Below are 20,690 nucleotides of genomic sequence, written 5' to 3'. Positions count from 1 at the left end.
GCAAACATCAGAGCTGTGTGTGCTGGATGGAAGTCATGAGTGACCTGTTCATTAGTAATAGCCACTGTGATCTCAGATAAGAGGAACAAAATGCTTATTATTCAATGTCTGACCACAACTAATATAGCATAAGGGAAGTAAAGATGTGACTAATCTAGTGTGGTGTCCCAATAGGTACATAATACAAATCTATACGGATAGTTTTAAGCAGTTTATAATCAAAACTTAATACTCCATCTGACAAGCTTTCTTGAGTGGAACAAGAAAATATAGAGAAACTGGAGACAGGAAACCATATTTTCCAAGACTTACTTAGACCAAAGCCCATGTTATAAAGACCAGATGTTCATGCTATTCTGCGTGAATCGACGTGGTAGTTGGTAGAGAAATAAAACAAATCATTTCAAGATCACGATCAACCAAATTTAACGACCAATTAACACTTCAAAACTTGACACAACTCCCACGCCGTTCTCTTACCTTCGCTCCATAGAGCAATCACAAGCTTTTCAAATAGAGTCCAAAGTACATCTAAATCCCTATCGTTGCAGGCAGACCTCGAAGTTCAAGCCTAAACTTCTAACTGATAGGATACAACTTGACATAAAAGTATTGTGGCAACAGAAGTATTCAGAAGTTTAAGCGGAGCGAGCAGAGCGCTGTCCTCTCTTTGGTCTCTGTCAGCTCTGCACCGCCGCTCTGTCCGCGTGAAGCAGCCGCAGCTCACTAGTGCTGCCTTTAGGTGCCCCCCGGAAATATGAACACCCACCACGAAACACCACGGTAAACGCGAGCTCACGCTACAAAGAAGAGTCGATATAATTTTGTCTGTGGTAGCAAATATAGTACATTCATGTAGCAAACCAGCACGGTGGCTTTTAAGTACGAGCCCGTTTCTTTTTTGACAACGACGCTCCGCTAAACGCTATTTTTTCCACTATTAGCTGGTTGTGTTGCAGGAGAATTTCAGTTTTCGCGACACATGATGGTACTGCGGTGTTAAATTTATTTTCTCCATTTGGTCCAGGTACGAACTCGACACATCGTGACTAGCTGAAATAAAAGGTAGTTATATAAAATTCCAAATAACATAGCGTGGTTGCGTGAGTCGCTTTTCGTACCAGGTCCTACTGAAGCAACAGGCATATTTGCACTACGATTAAAAGTATGATTTAGGGCGGGGACTTTTTACGATCAATTCCGTTAAATTAATCACAAAAGGTTTAGTGCTGTTTAGAAAATCTTAATCACAGTTTACTTTAGCGGCACAGACACTTTTTCAGTTTCCTTTTTCCTGCAAGACGTTGCTAAGCGACGCACACGCGTAAAGCCAAAAAACAATTATACTGTCAAACCTGTTTATTTACGCAGTTCAGCTTACATAAACTTATTAAAAAGTTGCTGCTATTGCTTTTGAAGTGTTTGAAATGATCACACAGCCCTCACATCTCCACTTCAAACTACAATCCCACAGTTACCATGGAGATCCGCCATCTTTGCAGCTGTTAGCATACATTTCCATGGACTAACATTAGCTAAAACTATAAAAAAGTGGAGAAAACAGCCGTGGAACAACTCCATTAGCTGCTGAGTTACTGCTGTTAAATACATCTAACACACTGTGGTGTCAAAGTATTTTAATGTGAACAATAACTCAGTATTTGAACTTTTAAAATCTCCATTAGTTTACAAATGCTGCTAATCCCATAATGCTTAGCGATATATGACGTCACATTCCCAAACTCTATACAAAGAAGCATCTAAAATATATGTCTAAAAATAAACATAACCCCTATATATATGTTGTTATTAATTACAAAGGCCATAATTAAAAGTAAGCAAAAAGTTTGATTGAGTCCCACCACTAGTATGCTATTATAATTGAGCCCAAGTGTCTTTGCCCAGAGCAAGACACATGCATTCACTGCCCCCGCCCCCCAAAATCATTATCTCATTATTTCTTTAACTGGCTTAGTCCTTGACATACACAGCGAACACAGTCAAAATAAACTGACTAATTTGTTGTCAGTCCAGAATCACAAGACTTAAGTCAGGACTTTTCCACAGCATGTGACTTTACTACCTTTGTTTGTTTTTGTTTGTTTGTTTACTTTATTGTCCCCGTAGGGAAATTTGTCCTCTGCATTTAACCCATCCTTCGATGCCACTGGGGCAACCCGTAAGGAGCAGTGGTCGACGGCAGTGCCGCGCCCGGGGACCCATCTCCATGATGTGGAGCCAGGCTGATGGTCAGAATCACCTGGCTGGAGGATTCACCTATTGTACATGTTTTTAGTGGTAGGGGAAACCGGAGTACCCGGAGGAAACCTACCTTTTTCTTCAACAACCATGAAACTACTGAGGAACAAAAATTGTCCGTCACTCGGTTCACCGATGATTCAGAGCACCCAAGTATGCTTGTTATAAAAACATTGATAAGAATGTTAAGAGTATTTTGCAGCTGCGCAAATTTACTAGTGTGTGTGAAAACCTTACGTTTAACCTTTCACCCTGTGCTGCTCCAACCTCCAAGTTTTGAGACTCTACAATAACACAGCTGTCGTGAGGTAGTGAAGTTGTTTAAGTCATGAGGCACCAGTCAGATCAATGAATTACTAAACTTTATGTCAATGCAATAACAAATACGCCAGATATTAGAAAACAAATGATACAAAATGACCTTTGACAGGACATTTTATTGTTGTCAAACGGCAGTGTCCCCCAAACAAAGGTGTGGTCTACAACAACAGTCTCCGCTCCACTGAAGCCCCTGAGCGTTGCACAAGGGCCTTGCATAGTTTCACTGCACCAGGAAATTATCTGAGATCCTCGAGGAAAAAAAGGACAAATCTTAGCCTGTCTCACCATTCCCCTTCCTCTCGCACACATAACCAGCTGTCTTGGCTCGTATACGTGCACAGCTGCCCTAATGGCTGGTCCCCTGACATGACGCTCGGCTCAGTGAAAGGCTGGGGAGGGCTCTATACATCTGGTCCGTCGGTAACTGGTGGTCTGAAGAGGAAAAAGGCTACTCTTTATAAAAAAAAATAAAAAAAACACCACGCACTCTACTTTCGATCTCTTTCAACTATGGCAGCACAATCGCAATTTGATTTGATTTGGACCAAAATCTTGGCAAACAACGAAATATCCCGTCTTTATGGGGTAAACGTGAAAACAAAGAACAGTGAAGGACAGAAAGTGCCTGTGCTTGGGCAAAAAGCTCTGAACAAAGATTTTCTAAAATGCATGTGACTTCAATTTGTATAGTAGTACATACAGTACACACTGCCTGACAAAAAAAGGTCACATGCTTTAATATTTCATTGGACCGCCTTAAAGGGATATTTCAGGATTTTTGATATAGAGCCTCATTTCCTACTTATCCAGAGTGTTGCTGATTTCTGGAGATATTTTTTTTGTAATTCATGCAGTTCTTATATTTGAGGAGTTGCGTGGCGCTAGGCTAGTGCAAGGCTAGCACATTTCTATGGTATCGGCTAGCCTGCATTAAAAAATGTCTGCCCCGCTCCACCGAGCACCTGAGGCAAATCACTTATAACGCCAGACTAACCATATAAATGTCGATGGAATAATTTTTGGAATATAACTGACCTTGCATCACATAAATGATCACATTTTGAGGGACTATTTTCTAGCAGATCACTCCGCTGCTGCGTAGCTTATACAACCACGAAGCTGATGCTGCTCAAATCTAAGTTATTTTAAAAGCAAAATGGTTCAAATTACTCTATCGACACAGACATTTATATGGTTAGTCTGGCGTTATAAGTGATTTGCCTCAGGTGCACTGTGGAGCGGGTCACACTGTTTTTAATGCAGGCTAGCTGATACCATAGAAATGCGCTAGCCTTGCCTAGTGCCACGAAACTCGTTAAATATAAGAACTGCATGAATGACAAAAAAAAATATCTCCAGAAATCAGCAACACTCTGCAACAAAGACCCAGTGATGCGTTGAGTTTTTCACCGAGATGATTGATGATGTGGCAGTGTGTGCGCAAGGCCTTCTCCAGCACATCCCAAAGATTTTCAATATAGTCAAGATCTGGACTCTGTGGTGGCCAATCCATGTGTGAAAATGATGTCCCATGCTCCCTGAACTACTCTCTAACAATGTGAGCCTCATGTATCACTTTCATCTTAGAGTATGCCCGTGCCATCAGGGAAGAAGAAACCCATTGATGGAATAACCAGGTAAATCAGGATGTTCAGGGGATCAGCTGATATCATTCTTTGGACCTGACCAACCACAGCAACCCCAGATTCTAACAGATCCAGTTGGCAACTTACTTTTTTGGACAGGAAGTGTATCAGTCTTGTTTGAAAAGTTGATGCGACTGGACTTATTTAAAATGTCCACAGTGACTTGAATCTTGAAACATGGATCACAAATCAAATCCCTATCGCAATTGCTTGTCAGAAACATCTATCCCAAAGCGCCAACAGTCGACAGTCTGTTTTCACTGATAGCGGCTTTCATCGCAGCCCTAACAAGCCCACGGACCGCTCAATCCCCGGCTCTTGTGGCCGTCTTTGAAAGCAGAACGCCGCAGCCAGCACGCTAACAGTTTCCATCAGCTAGCCGTGAAGCAGCAGAGGTTAGCGGTGAGAGCGGAACGCGGATCTGAGCGCAGAAGGCAGATTTTTTTCCGATGATGTGCGGCTCACTGCTGGAATGTGCTCTTTCAGTCGCCATGGAGAGGGGACACAGGGATTCTTACTGTTGCAGGACAAAGCTTAACGCTCAATGGACGGGGTTTACAGGCCCCTCATTGTAGAAGGATTAAATAAATCAAGGGCAGTGCAGACCGAGCACTAGCACCCCTGCAGTGGTCAGACACATGCAAACACAGCGGCCCCTGGACCCGACACAGCATTCAGCGCCTTTTTTTTTTGAGAGACCCCAGTTTGCCCCTGCTTCATTAGCATACACCTACAAGAAGGAGGGAGGCAGAGCAGATGTGCTGGACCCCACAATCAATCAAAACAAAACATGATCCGTCACAGATTTTACACGAAAAAACTTTACAGATTGAACCCTTTTGAGTGTTCAGGGCTTGGGACTGAAATTGTTTACATTCACAAATGCACAATGGACACCAAACCCACTTAACTGCATACAACGCTCTACATTAATTGCATGTTAATTCTGATTTTTAAGGTTTATTAGTTGCGCTACATAAAGGGAAGGGAACAAAACCTTATTTGTACAGCGCTTTTCACATGACACAAGTTACCTAAAGCGTTTCACGGGGATGTTACATAAATAAATATATCTTTGCTGCTGGGATTTAAGGAAACAGAACAGAAATATTAGGCCTCAAACTCACTGGATGCGTCACAGAGCTGTATTGAAACTGCAAGAATATAAAAGATGACTTGATGAGAAACAAATCTGCAAGAGGAATAAGTATTTTCCACCTAAAAAGCATCCAATTGTGCTATAATAAGTGTTTTTCTCATTTTAAATACAAAAAATACTTGTTCCAATAGTACATCTAGGGCAAATTTACACATTCTTGATTCGTTTTCACAGTAATATGAGATTTCTGTTTGGATTTTTGATGTGTGGTGTGAAAACGAGCAGCATCATTTCGCAGAAGTGAATTGGAGGCCTAAGTCATACAAACTGGAAAAACACAGTGGAGTTAGTTTTTTTTTGGTTAGGGCATATGGTACCACAAGGTTTATTTTTGCTCTACCTGAACTTATGCTGTAGTGGTTTAGCGGGTCGGCCACCCATGTACTGTCCTGAGTAACACTCTCCATCTCCAAGTCTGCATGCAGTCCCGTGGAAAATAGGACATGAAGGGATGGATGGATGAGGGTTGGATGATAACATGGAAAAATCAAGGAGAAAAGCGTTTTGAATTAGACACGAAAAAAAATATATCTATGACTGAACACAATGTACACAACACAATTTGCTCTTAAGGACATACTGTTTTCTTAGTAACACTTTTATGTTTATCCAGTACGGTTAAAGCAAGTCAAAAGTGTGCATGTGCGTTAGTGGGTGGATGCAGAGTGTATACCAACACGCACAGGGAGGGAAGAGACTCCAAGAAGCAGGCGGCGGGCCAGAGCAGGGGTTGGCTGAGGCAGAGAGTCACAGTCAGATGCAACAATCAAAGACAAATGTGAAAAGTGACACAAGCTGGATCTCTGTGCAGTGTTAAACATGCACTGAGGCCCACACGATTATTAACCGGGGTGTTTTTTATAGAATCTTGTGCAAACAGTAGCAAGGATGCTTCATTATGCAAAAGTTAGTAGTGTGATCCTGGCAAAACGGCATCCTCAGCTTTTAGCGAAAACAAAAAGTTAATTCTTTTTATCTTTTAGTGTAATATGAGAACGTTTAATCAACCTGCAGTCCTCCTGTAACAAACAAAGTACACAAAAATGACATGCAAAACAAAATAGTGGCAACAAGAGAGCATTCCAAAAAGCGAAACATCAATGAATGGACAAAGCATGGCATGAACAGCCTTGTCAGGAGAGTGCTTTGCTGCACAGAGTACTCCATTACATATACTCAAGTAACTACGTTTTAGAGTAGTTCACTTCAGACACTTTAAAGGGATATTTCAGGATTTTTGACATAGGGCCTCATTTCCTAGTTATCCAGAGAGTTGCTGATTTCTGGAGATATTTTTTTTGTAATTCATGCAGTTCTTCTATTGGAAGAGTTTAGTTGCGCTAGGCTAATGCTAGGCTAGTGCATTTCTATGGTATCAGCTAGCCTGCATTAAAAACAGTCTGACACACTCACTTATAACACCAGACTAATGATATAAATGTCTGTGTCGATAGAATAAGTTTTGGAATCACATGAATGATCGCATTTTGAGGGACTATTTTCTAGCAGATCACTCCGCCGCTGCCTAGCTTATACAACCATGAAGCTGATGCTGCTCAAATATTAGCTCTTTTAAATGCAAAATGGTTCAAATTACTCTATTGACACAGACATTTATATCATTAGTCTGGCGTTATAAGCGATTTGCCTCAGGTGCACTGTGGAGTGTGTCAGACTGTGTTTAATGCAGGCTAGCTGATATCGTAGAAATGCGCTAGCCTTGCACTAGCCTAGCGCCACGTAACTCTTCAAATATAAGAACTGCATGAATTACAAAAAAAAATATCTCCAGAAATCAGCAACACTCTGGATAACTAGGAAATGAGGCCCTATGTCAAAAATCCTGAAATATCCCTGTAATGGCACTTTATATTAAAACATCCGGCTTGCCACATTATTTTAAGGTTTGTTTCTTGTAAATATGTCACTACTGTAACATAAATCAGATATAAGCACTCAAGAAACAGTTTCTCATAGTACTTTTAAACTTGTTGCAATCGTATCAAAGTAATGTTACTCCTACGTGAGTAAATAACTTAACTACCCTAACTCTATCCTCTATCCACATCTGTGACTGCTGTTAATCTTAAAGAAAAGCCTTTCTTTTAACCCTTTTCTTCACTACAAAAGCAGACTATTTCAGAGAGTGCCACATCGTGAGTCATAATCAGATGAGTCACGTTTTGGATTTGAAAGACCATGACGTGGTTTATATCAATGGACCGGGTTATTCCTATAGAAGTGCAGTTTCATCTGGATTGCAGTATGCGGTTAAGTGTCAGTGCAAAGTTCAAGCACACCTCATCCTTACCTCATAGTCATATAACCCACACAAATATTTAACTATACTTGACACTGCGCTGTGTTGAAAGCCTGTTTGCATAGAGTATTAGAGTCATTTGCAATCATTTACATAGCCAGCCAGTATATCTATTGAACAGCTCTTTAGGTTCAACTGTATTGCTTTATAAAGGCAGTGAACTTTTCTCACACAGATCTAAAACAAGAAACAGCCCCAAAAAGAATTTAAAACATAGTAAAGACTAGGATTGCCTGCGTGGCATGTGAAAGCTGCCCGTATACCCACTTTTTTCAAACTAGTATTTCGAGCATTGCAGCAACTACAACAAGACGTCATCAGTCCCCATCTGTGCTCCTTCCTTTGCCCTGATAATGTCCCAGGAGGGGCAGACGTACCTGGTTTTGGCACCGAGTTGGTCATGGACTGTGGCACTTTGTCATTTATGAGCTCCACACACTCGCTGGGAAAGAAGCCAACCTGCAACAGAGGAGAAGGGACGGGACGAAGAGCAGAAGAAGAAGTTTTAGTGTCTGCAAATGGGATGCTTCTGGGTGTTGATTTTGATTTCAAAAGCGAGATCGTGTTTTAGGTAATGGCCACAAAACCGGTCATTTTACAGTTCAGTTAGAGTGATATTTGCTTTGCTTTCTTTCATTCACTCATTAACATTAAATACATTCTTACAACTCTCTGCAACTCCCTCATGCAATGTCAAACATCTATACCTGATTTTGTACTTTTGACAGTAAATGTATCCAGATGTTGCCCAGTCTATTCCAACAGGTGTTACCCCCAACTGGGCAGCGCTGATAATGCATTGCACTGACTTATACAATCAATAGCGATGGACTTAGTATAGCCTCATTCATCCGGAAACCATTAGGAAGTGGGGACACGGACCGGAAGTCCCTTGGCTCTGATGGACTTTACAATGAAACATTTTGGCCTCTCTTTCAGTCATTATTGAACACAGGCTTGTCATTCTGACCTTCACGTATTTGGCTTAACACGCACAACATCGTCCTATATTTTTCCTTTTGCAATTTTTATTTTCATCCTTTCAAATTTAGCCCAGTCTGAACACTATGGGGCGCCCTCTGTCCATCGCTGTTGATGGCCAAAATACTTTGTTGCAATATTCTGTGATGCAATATCTGTCAAGCAAGAAGCCACAATTTACCGTACAATCACTAAAGTCTCCCACATTTTTAGTTATAATTTTACTAATTTAGTTTCATTTGAGTCTTTTTTTAGTCCAAAATTAGTGCTTTTGAAGTCTTGTTTTGACACAATTTGTGTTTAAATTCAAAAGAAAGTAGAAGTGATGGGATTTAGTTTCTTTACTGGGAGCAGAGTCTTTGGGAGCCGTTCAAAAGACAGACTCTTTTTAATATAACATTTTAATAACTGCAGTCAGATAACTCACAATATCCAAGATTGATAAAAGACACACTCTTTAAAAGGGACTAGTTGTCATCTTTATACTCGCTACTGCCACCTCAGGTCTTACGCGTAACTGCAGGTTCTATATTAAGCTCGTGCATGACGGTATTTCAGAGAACAACTTTTTGAGTGACAGTGCAGGATTTTAGAGGCCGTGAGCTCATTCTACACCTTAGGACATTGCTGGAACATGTAGGGGGATGAAAATACATAATTTTAATATTTTTAAGCTCCATCTCGTCCCTTTAAATTTAAAATCATCTACAAGTACAATGGGACTGATTTTAACAAATAGGTTGCAACTGTCTGACAAATCATTTTTAGTGCATTTAGTTTTCTCTTTTGTTGACTACATTGTTATGCTGATTCTTGTGTTCGTTCAGAGGACTTCTGGGTAAAATTTAATGAAAAAAAGATCCGTCTCTTTTCACAATTGAGATCCGTTTTCGAACCGTTCGCCTTGAAGGAGCAGGCCACCGTTTTTACATACTGAGATATGTTCTTACCTGAGTTTAGACGAGTTTATGCGTAGCTGTCTGGTCTTTGTGTCGTTGTGTGCTTAGTCACGCACAACGACCAAAGATGTTGTTAGCATTGGGCCTCTCCCAGTATAATCCTATAGCTCCAAAACGGGGTGAAGTTAGAAGCGACCAAGCTCTTCAACAGGCACAAAGACCAGACAGGTACAACTCGTCTAAGCTCAGGAAAGAACATATCTCAGAATGGACAAACGGTGGCCTGTTCCTTTAAAGAGCTGCTCGGTCATGAACGTCACATCACTAGAAAGCACTGCGTCAAAAAAAGCTCAGTAAAATATCGCCCTATGTACCGTCTAGGTTCAGGGAGGCACTTTTTACTCGTGAGAAAGCAAAGGGCACAAAATGTAACTACCAGGATGAACGGCAGTGTGAGAGAAGCCAAAACAAACACAGGGCATCCACCGCAGAGGTCACATTTCAGTCCACACACGTCTGTTCAATTAGATTTATCTGAATATTTGAGTATGCTCCAGTCCCATTTTAAGGAGAGAAAACATCTAATAGGTCTTCAGCTACTTTTCCGAAATAGAAATGCCACTTCTGCTTCAAGGAGACTTCAGTAACGTTTGAACTTATGCAGGATAGACAGAATAAAGAACATTTGTTTAGTTTTGTAAATACTCCTCTATATCTACATAAATGTCTGCAGCTTGGGTTCTGTTTGTGTGGAGCACAAAGTGACAATGCTTTTCTAAACTTGACTCATCAAGCATTTAAATTTAGAAATATGAAAAGCTTTTGGGGAAGCACTTGGAAAGGATTGGTGCGGTACTGATTTGAGACTCCTGTATTTTTGTTTAGTAATTGGTGAGGTTTTCTTTAAAGATAAAAAAAAGATACTTCTAGTAAAAGTTATAATAAAAAGAAATGAGAACTTTCAGAACACAGTAAAAAAAAAATCCTTGAAGATCAGAGAAGTACTCATGCTATAAAGGTATTTGCACCTCCTTTGTGTCTATCAGATCTATCATTTATAATCTGCTTTACACAGCAGCTCCAGAGTTTTGTCCTTGATATGCAAAAAACCTCTTCGACATAGACCGAGAAAGAAAACCTGAGTTTATCTGCGAAGCCATCACGTTTTCTGAAATGCACACCTGAAATCCATGTTTGCCTCTCCACCATGTGGTGTCTTCTTTGGGAGGCATGTCAATCACAGACACAATGTCGCCCACCTGCAGAGAGCGACACGGAGAAGAGAGAGAAAAGTTAACAAGTGCTCGATCCGTGATTGTAGAAACTGATGCACTTTACAGTAAGGATTGGCAGCCTCGGTAATTTGCAAAGAGTTCTAGTGTAAAAAATCCCTATTCAGCTGCTGAGGTGTTCACAGTCAACATTTGTATCGGAAAAAACAGATCTCAGCATTTCTTTTCTCTTCACATTTCACTGCCTGGTTCTCCTGAGTCGTTTAAATCTCAGATGCTTAGCAGGAGAATTACAAAAGAACTACCAGAAGAGAACCACAAAAGCAGTACATTGTACATTGGGATTAAAATAATGTGTGTTAGGTGTATGACCTCGAAGGACAGCTCATCAGAGGCCTGGGCGATGTAGCGTTTGATGACATGAGCAGCAGCAATAGCCGGGACGTTGATTGACGACTCTTCATGGACCAATAGATGGTTCCCCTTATTGTCAACCTGGGAAACACACCACACCACATATTTCACCTCCTGCTTCTCATTACGTTTTATTCAAACATAAGTATACAAAAGAGATTAACAAAGTCATCATACAATGAAATATAGGCCCTTTCTCAATCCAAACCTCACCTCCATCCATGTGAGTGCTGGCCCACAGTTGATTTTGTTGTCAGCGATGGCGGAGAGCCGAGAGAGGTACGCCAGCAACATCTGGGAAACTGACTAGAGGGAAGACAGCACATAGGGCTTTACTTTATCGAGCCAAGACATGAGCCTTATAGTATACACGTTATGCAGTCCTCCAGCCGTTCTGTTGACAGATTATTACACAGTCTGTCGATATGCAGAGTAAATGATTCCAGCCATATATTAGATCAAATTTCTATACAACCACAGCAGCTGAAGCTTTTACTCCCACACATAATAGTCCTCAGGGATAAACAGGTTTTACCAGTTTAGTTTGATACCTCCACATTCCTTTAGTCTCATTTGGACCAGAAAGGTTTCGACCATCTTCATTTCACACACACATCACATATCCCATTGAAGAGACAGTCACTGACAACATATCGAGTTCTGCATTCCACAAACAGCCTATTTCAGCGTGTAACTTGTATCTCTGTCTTGTATCTCTAATTATTGCTTTTAAAATATGAACGTGCTTATTTGTCTGCTTACTTCTGACTGGTCTGTCAGACTGTCCAGTCGGGGTAACTCGGGCAGCTGGGAGAAGCGGCGGTCGTAGATGCAGAGGTGCAGGTGTTTGTCCAAGACACGGAAATCCTCATAGCTGCGCTTCACAATCCAGCTTCGACCCTGAAACATGGACAGCTTGAATTATAATTTATACAACCCTGGAATTACACAAAACAATTTAATCTTAACCCAAGCTTTTTAGTTATTTTAGATCCCCACGTTCAATGCATTTTGTATGTTGCGTCGTATCTGGCGGTAACTATGGTAACAGTCAAAATCTAGATTTTTTTTTTCATGGTTTATGGCAAATATCTTTGTTATTACAGGAACAATCTACTTGAAACAAAAACAGTCACGAAGCTCAACATCTTCTCTATCAGAGTGTATGAACTATGGTTTAATTATTTTCTCATTACAGTGTGCAAAAAGCGGCAACATTATATATAAAAACTAGGGTTGGGCCATATTGTATCGTATATCATTATTGCAATATCATTTTTTTATATCATTGTAATTTCTGATATCGTTGTGCACACGATATAACTTATGCTACACTCAGCTCCATCAGAGAAGCATAAACACTGACTGTGTAGGACACAGGGGCAGGTGCTTAACAAGTAAAATTAAATAAAGGATGTAAATTACTTAAGTAGATCATATTTTAGGAATTTAGAGTGGCGCTAAAAGAAAAAAAGAGAATTAAATACCTTTGCATTAATCTTTTCAATAGGCTGTGATTTTGCAGACATTTGTTCGTTGTCAATTATATCGTCAAATATATCGTTATATTTCTCTTTTTTATATCGTGATAGAGATTTGAGGCCATATCGCCCAGCCCTAATAAAAACATGTGCGCAATGTTGGCCAATTGAAAGCCATAATAATATTTCTGGTTTGTGAATCCAATCACTTTGAAATAATGATAGAGAGAAACATTTGTACATTTTCCTTTTGGAGATTTCATTAAAAAAAAAAAAAAAAAAACCTTTGAGACTAGAAATTTACTGGAATATAGAAGATCAAGACAACAATAATCCCGCTGGGCAAACCAACAAGCAGCTGTGACGCACAAAGTCTTTACACAGAATTGTTCAGCCAAATCAAGGATAAAAAGAAAATAATTTAGAAAATGGCTTCTGAAGGAATTTACACAGAGCAAGTGCAGCCACGGTAAAGGCAACTTTTAGAAGTGATTCTGTCTCTTATCCAGTGAAACAAGGCCAAACCTCAGAAGAGTGGCAGAGTTAAAAGAGGTTTAAAACTCTTGAAATGGCCAGGTAGTCGCTCAGACTTAGAGTTCGTACTGCAGCGCCCTATCACAGATTCTCAGGCTGTGTTAAAGCGCTGGCAGATGAGACACCGCTGGGAGGTTTCAGCGGGCCCGGGGAACTCTCTCTGCCTCCCTGCCCCACTTTTTAGACGATGCCTCTAGTTTAGGTCCCTCTCAGCGCCAGTGGAAATGATTCAATCTTTCTGTGCTACTTTCTGTGTTTAATACTCAAAAATCTCCCCTCCCTAAGCCAATTTTTTGGACTTGTTAAAGAAGAAATGGTTTGTATTTAGCAATTTTCCAGTGGTTGCACGACGGTGGTGCTTCCAAGTGCGGAGAGGGAGACGACTGTGGCATTGCCAAGGTCAGTCAAAGGGAATACGATCCGTGCAGAGGAATGCACCAAACCCGGATCAAAAATGTCACTGGAGGAAACCGGGCCTTAGGCTTTCACCCACTGAGGTGCATCTGAGGTGAGCAAAATTTGGCAAATCTATGTACAAGATGTAAACATGAATGTTGTTACAGATAAACTCTCAATACTTCAGCCAGGCTCAATCCAAGCAGTTATTTACTATAAAGCAGTGGTTTTCAAACTTTTACATAAAGTAAAACAATGTCTCACCTTCCAAGTACCACTAGGCCTGGTCTAGAATGCATCTTAATTGACTCTGTGTATAAATGCAAATCAAAACAACGCCGGCCAAGTGTTAGAGGATAACATTAAATTGCTATTTATCATACTGGGTCAGGCTGTACAGTCGTATTATCTCTGTCATAGCCTTGACTGTGGTGCTCAGACTCTTGCGTATCAGTTTGACGCTCTGAGAGGGTATTTATCCCTTTTCTGTAGAAGCATAGACAGACTTGAATGGACTAGGGCAATGTCTCGAGTTCATGTCTCCGGGTACCGTACCGATGGTAAATAACTTCTCCTGTATAAGACATCCAGACTGCTGCCTATTTTTCATCTATTTTTCATCCATTAATTCTCTAACACCAAGAAGTGACTTCCTGTTTCGATCCAGCACGCCAAAATAAAAGCACCATCTTAGTCACTAGTTCAGCAGTATATTAACAGAAAAAACACTTAAAATGTGTGTGTTATATTCTTGGAATGTTGCAAGTACCAGTTGAATTTATCAATGGGATGAGCTGTGTACTTTTATTTTGGCGTCAATTGTACTATTTTATGTGTAAATTGGCAATGTGCAATGCAGTTATTGAAGATCTGCCTCTTCATCTGCACTTCAAGTAAGATTTTTTTTCAGTGTGCAGTATTTTTCTCTTTGTTAAAGTGACTATACAGAGTTTAAAAATGTATGTTCCTCCCCCTACATCTTCCAGCAATGTCCTAAGGTGTAGAATGAGCTCAGACAAGTTCACCACAACTGCCTCTAAAATCCTGCACTGTCACTCAAAAAGGTGTTACTTCGGGTCCGAATTGCCGTCATGCACGAGCTTAATATAGAAGGTGCAGGTACACGTATGACCTGAGGTGGCAGTAGTGAGTATAAAAGGGCCAACTTGCATCTAGCTCCTTTAAACTGGGAGGAAAACATGCTGGAATTTCAAACAAATTAATACATATTTCTTAAGATTAAGATAAATTAAGTCTTAAAATGAAGATGACCCTGAACAGCACCTGAAGAATCCAAAGTCCACACACACATACCACAGTTTGAACACCACAGCTCTCAAGAAAATTGGCGTCTAAACTTCCACAAAGAAACGGACTTCATATTTTCTTGAAAGCCTTAATTCCTAATTCTCAACACGCTAAACCAATTTTCATTTTCTACTCAGCACCGCTCCACCCTGGCAGTCCTCCATGGCTCGTTTTAATTCAGTCCCCAATTCCCACATAACTTGGGTTTTTGTAATAAGTAAGCCAGTGAGGTGTTTGAAAATGCTTGAAATTGGGCCAGCACTCCGCACTGCATATCTAAGCAGGTAGCGCAGCACCTTCCTCGGTGGATAGGTAGGTTGGAATTCATTTTCGTGAAGTTTAATATGAAGAGATGCCAGCGTGGGAGGTTGTATGTAGGTTCATGTGAATCATTATTTATATATAACCGGGGCTCGATCGATATGGGATTTTGAGTGCATCATCAATACCAACAGGGTCAGAAATGCAGATTAACCAATATATTATCAGATATAATGAGCAAACAGAGATTATTCCTGAATTTAAAGTTCTATGTCGATTAGGGATGCACCGACAGCACTTTTCCTAAAACTGATTCGAGTACGAGTACATTGATTTAAGCACTTGCCGATATCGAATACCGATACGAGTACAAGGCATTTTCCACAACATACTTACTTTTTCACAGCAGATTGGTTGGTAATTAGTTAATTTACTCATTTACATTTCCTTAAGTACTGTAAGCTACACTTTTAAAAGTCGTAGCAAAATAATTATTTACTTTTATTGCACTGTCCATCATAGACAGAAAAGCCCATGTCCAAAAGCTCCTCAATGCTTGCTTTATTCATTTATCTGTTTTTATTGTGTGTTTATAGCAACTTAGCGAGTAGCTACAGCATTTTTATTGTTTTGCTGCAGCTCATTTTCGCTCAATATGGACATGCTGTATCTCTTTAATTTGGACTTTTTAGTCGCTGGGTTAGTTTTTCAGATGAATAAGCCCATGGGCATAAAACGGCGTAAGAATCGCCAAAACTGTTAGCCGGGGGTTAGCGGCTAGTTAGCAACAGTAGCAACTTTAGCCTGTATCTTGTAAACACTGCAGACTCCACGCTGCAGCACGAACAACATTTAGCTCTGGTTAAATCCAGCTCAAACTCTGATTTAGGGAGTGTCGTCTGTAATAAAGTCAGCTCTATGTACAATATTGTATTTCCACTAAAGAATTCTCCAGTTTGTTGCTCTTTTCTCTCCTCAGCTGAGAGCTGCGACCTGTAGGAACGCCGGCCACACGTCAAGTGGTATCGGTTTCTGGATCCTTGACGTCGTTAATGAGTACAAGTATGAATATAAGCATGTGGTATTGGCCCGATACCCGATACTGGTATCGGTGCATCCCTACTGTCAATCTTTGTTGTGTTTTCTTCTATGGCAAAAATAAAAAGAGTAAGCGATATGGCATCATTACCTGGCAGTAAATATGAACTAGGTAGACCAGCTCCTTGGATTCATAGCCATTGCGGGTCACTTCGCACTGTTCATCCCCGAGGGTCAACTGCAAAAAAACAAACAAGAGGAGGTTTAGAGTAATAAAAGAACATGAATTCATTTCCGAGGACAGAAGAGAAAAAAAAGAGTTTAATTAAAACACTTCCTCTTATACATGTCTGGGCATTTCCTGATTAAATATGTCTGAAATGATTTCCCTGTGTGCGAGGCTGCAGTCCATTGGGAAAGTATAAAATTATATATATGCTCTCATACAGATGGTGTTTCTTTGGTTGAAAGAGGATCATAATCTCAAGCACATTTTCTCCAGTTTGGCATTACCAAAATCCCACAGCGTCTTGAAAAAAGCGACAAAAGAGTAACAGAAAAATGACAAAAAAGCAAAGAAAATGCAACAACAAAGAAGCCATAGAAGAGAAACAGAAAAGTGACCAAAATAAGTGACCAAAATCCAGCAACAAAGCTATGAAAAAAATGTCAAAAAAGCGGCAACAAAGCGAAGTAAAAGATCCGTTGAGATGAGTTTTGTAGGTCTTAGCTTTCAAATGAGGTGTTACTCTGGCTGTAAGCTTTTAGATTTGGGTAAATCTCAATTTGTCCAAACAATGGCTTAATTTATGCCATGAGCCTGATAATGTGTTATTTCAAATTCAAGCTGATAACTCCAGTTTAAATTTCTCATTTATGATGTGATGTGCTTATATATTCAGAAAACATTCAGACCACTTAATTACTTCTGTTTTATTCTGTAGCAGTTTGTCTGGTGCTAAAATCTTATTAATCAGTTCGAGGGAACATTGGACCCAGAGGCAAAATCCGCTCCTCCAGCAAATAACTTCTGGCCCCCCAAGACGACTCTGAGAAACATTATGATAAACATCAGAGAACAAATGTTCACTAAACATCCTGAAAAAACAGTCAATCCCTTTAACCTCTTAATCCCCACCTGAACTGAGCACATTTTCTCCTGTTTGGCTTTACCCAAATCTAAAAGCCTTAAAAAGCGTAAAAATAGCAACAAAAACGAGACAAAACAAGGGTGAAAAAAATATCATAAGAAATGTGAAAAAGCAACAAAAATAGCACAAAAGCACAAAAAAAGAAGCAAAAACATGAAAAAAGTAGCGTAAAGAAGTGACAAAAAAGAAAAAAAAATCATGCCAAAGTAATAATAATTATCTCTTGGATTTATATAGTGCGGGGGAAAAAAGCAAAAATATGACAAAAAACATCAGTGTGTTGAAAAAACTTCAAAAAGTGAAAAAAAATAAGAATAAAAATCATGACAAAAAAGTGTCAAAAGAAAAAATGTATTAAAAAAAATGTGACAAAAAAACATCCGTGTGTCAAAAAGCGTCAAAAAAGTGACAAATATGAATCAGAAATGTGACAAAAATGCAGCAAAAAAAGCGACAAAAGTGTGCCGAAAACGCTGCAAAAAAGCAACAAAAACATCTTCAGTTTTGTAGGTCTTAGCTTTCAAATGAGGCATTACACTGGCCTATAGGCTGTAAACTCCAGTCAAGAAGCCGAACTGGGGAAAATGTGCTTGGTTAGTCCGTTAGTTACCTACGTGAAGTTGGCCCCCTCATCAAATGCAAATTCATATTAGAAAACAATCGTTTAAGCAGAAAGAATATTCGTTTGTGTTGCTCTCGTTTTCTTTCATTACAGCGAGAAACGGAAAAAAATGAAGCACAGATCCTAGGTAAAGGGATATTTTAAGATTTCATAAAATGTAATACGAAAAGTTCGGTCAGACTTCAACATAATAACGTAGAATAAACAGAGGAATATGAAAACGTCCTTAACCATATTTAAATCATTCATCGCAGGAATAAAAAAGGTCTACAGTTCGAAAGACTCAATCACAAAATAGCGTAACACGGGGCAAAACTAAACAGGGACAAGTGAAAATAAATAGCTAGGCATAAGATGATAATTATACACATGAGTTCCAAGTGGAGCACTGCTGACCGCCCACATGTTGATGAAAAATAGATGAGGAAGCCGGGATGGAGCTGGAAACGCGGCACGACGAGCATCTGCTTCAAAACATCTCCGAGCCGAACGGACAGCTTGGAAGGCGCAGGTGGCAGGTGCTTTCAGAAACCCGAGAGTTCCAGCCACAATCCGCCGCAATGCCGAATGAATTGTCAAGGAACTTCAAACCTGATACTGCGCTTTTTTTTTTACATTTTCCAGCTAACAGTGTGTTGACAATGGCAATGCACATGGCTTGATGAAGTGGAAAACTGGGTAGATCTGTTTCCGCAGTGACTATTGTGCTATTGGACAAAGAAAAGTACTTTTACAGAAAACCTGACACTGTGGAGTGCACTACAGGAGCCGGTAGCCCAGTGTCACAGAGAGAGGGGACATGGAAGTGCTTTTGTCCCCATTAAGAGTGATCTGATGTATAGAGTGTAATGTGTTTCGAAGCAACGGTATTTTTAGCTTATACGCTATACAACTATAATTGGTTTACGATACCGATACTTAAACGATACGCTTTCCATAACTATACTAAAATATTTGTCGTCTTTCATCTAGAACCAAAATAAAGAACAATTTATTGGATTTTGTTTCATTTATTTGAGCTGAAACAACGAAGTAACTTCTTTTAAAGGAACTATATGGAGTTTAAAAATGTTAAAATGATGTATTTTCCTCCCCCTACATGTTACAACAATGTCCTAAGGCAGGGGTAGACAACGTCAAATTTGGCCCTCCAGCATAAAACTTTTGGCCCCCAAGAGAATTTTGAAGAAACATTTATTCATAAATCGAGACCGAATAAAAATAATAAAATAATGAAAAGGACTCTAAAATGTGGAAAATAGTGTCAATATTTTCACATTTCCCAGCAAAACACTCCATTAGGTCATATATTATGTGCAAAACTGATATTTGTAGAAAAAATTATGCTTCACTTTGGGCTACGATTGTGTGTTTCGGCCCTTGGTGTTTGGGCAATGAAGAAAAATCGTCCCTCCATGACACAAACTTGCCTACCCCTGTCCTCAATACAAAACATGCTCCAAAATGTATTCAAATAAATAAATAAATAAATGACCAGCTCCACATAGAAAAGTCTATTACTGCAGTGGGGAATCAGAGAATGGATTTGGATGAGGACCTAACCTGCTTCAATCCCAAATTCTGCTGACTTTAGTCACATCTCCATGGAGACGAGCTGGAGACAAACCCACTCCCGGTAAAGTTACAGTCATGTCTTAGGAGAGCTGAGCCGCTCACAGCACATGTTTGTTTGTACATTTATTAGGTCCCCTCCTGGAACCGCCACCTTAACGTGGTGGAGGGGTTTGAGCACCCGAATGATCCTGGGAGTTCTGTTGTCGGGGGCTTCGTGCCCCTGGGGTCTCCCAGGGCAAACAGGTCCTGGGTGACGGGTCAGACAAAGAGCGGTTCAGAAGCCCCTTATGAGAGAACAACAGGCCCGGACAAGTGGAGGAAAATGAATGTGGATGGCTTTATTTGGTATTTTTCAATGATGAAAATATCTGTCATAAAATAAATGCTTGTATTTCAATTGTAGTTATTGGGTAAAATCCTACGCGGTGTGGCTTTAAGGGCCGATATGATAAGTTATAAATGCCACTTGACATATTTTGAAGTTAAGACTGTAAAGTGCATTACCACAGGAAAACGTAGGTTTCACATAAAGTGGTGTGTAACTGTTCCTGAAGAAATAGTACATTTAAAAAGTATTGCATCAATACTTGACAAAGGCGTATTGCAATGTACAGTATATTGTCCCAGTCCAAATAAAGTCATGTATAGCTTCACGGATGTTTTTGCAAAAGGATCAGGCTCGTTTCTGGGATGTTCAATTCATATGGCTTAGAACTCTTTTCTAGAAAACAGATCAAATGTGTTATAGGAGCTTTGATTTCGTCCCCAATTGTCCCTTTCATTTACTTTTGAATAGCGTATATAAGTCGACGGAAATGTCTGGAGATTTTATCAACAAATACAATGCCAATCAACGAACTTACCGTTTTGGGGTGAGACTATATCTAAACGTAGTCTGTTGTTTCACTTGACAACAGCTGTCTGATTACAAACAGCGACTAAGGTATTTACACGAAGAAAGAGATAACAGACTTTACACTGGAGTGGAGAAAGAAATGAAAAATATCTTATAAAACAGCAGCGGGAGAGCGGTAGCGCTGAAGATAGTATCCAACGCAATGCAATGATGGATTACACCCTTACTGCATTATTT

At 39.9% G+C, this 20,690-nt stretch overlaps 1 protein-coding gene across 4 annotated transcripts in view; it reads right to left on the bottom strand.

Moving 5' to 3' along the window:
• arhgap32b (Rho GTPase activating protein 32b) overlaps positions 1-20,690 on the bottom strand; it is a 100,259-nt gene that overhangs the window by 20,401 nt on the left and 59,168 nt on the right. For 2 of the 4 annotated variants that reach the window (XM_079565549.1, XM_079565550.1), the window contains 8 exons: positions 16,401-16,487; positions 11,994-12,131; positions 11,445-11,537; positions 11,190-11,312; positions 10,767-10,844; positions 8,083-8,164; positions 6,069-6,119; positions 5,726-5,800 (listed from right to left, as the gene is read on the bottom strand). In XM_079565549.1, coding sequence (XP_079421675.1) covers positions 5,726-5,800; positions 6,069-6,119; positions 8,083-8,164; positions 10,767-10,844; positions 11,190-11,312; positions 11,445-11,537; positions 11,994-12,131; positions 16,401-16,487 — 727 coding nt within the window. The remainder of the gene's footprint in view (positions 1-5,725; positions 5,801-6,068; positions 6,120-8,082; positions 8,165-10,766; positions 10,845-11,189; positions 11,313-11,444; positions 11,538-11,993; positions 12,132-16,400; positions 16,488-20,690) is intronic. The other 2 variants (XM_079565551.1, XM_079565552.1) reach the window with 1 other exon arrangement.

Source organism: Gobius niger, assembly GCF_951799975.1.
Source record: "Gobius niger genome assembly, chromosome: 11".
Lineage (NCBI taxonomy): Eukaryota > Metazoa > Chordata > Actinopteri > Gobiiformes > Gobiidae > Gobius > Gobius niger.
Note: the sequence above shows the minus strand (reverse complement) of the source record. Positions and strands in the feature narration are given on the sequence as shown.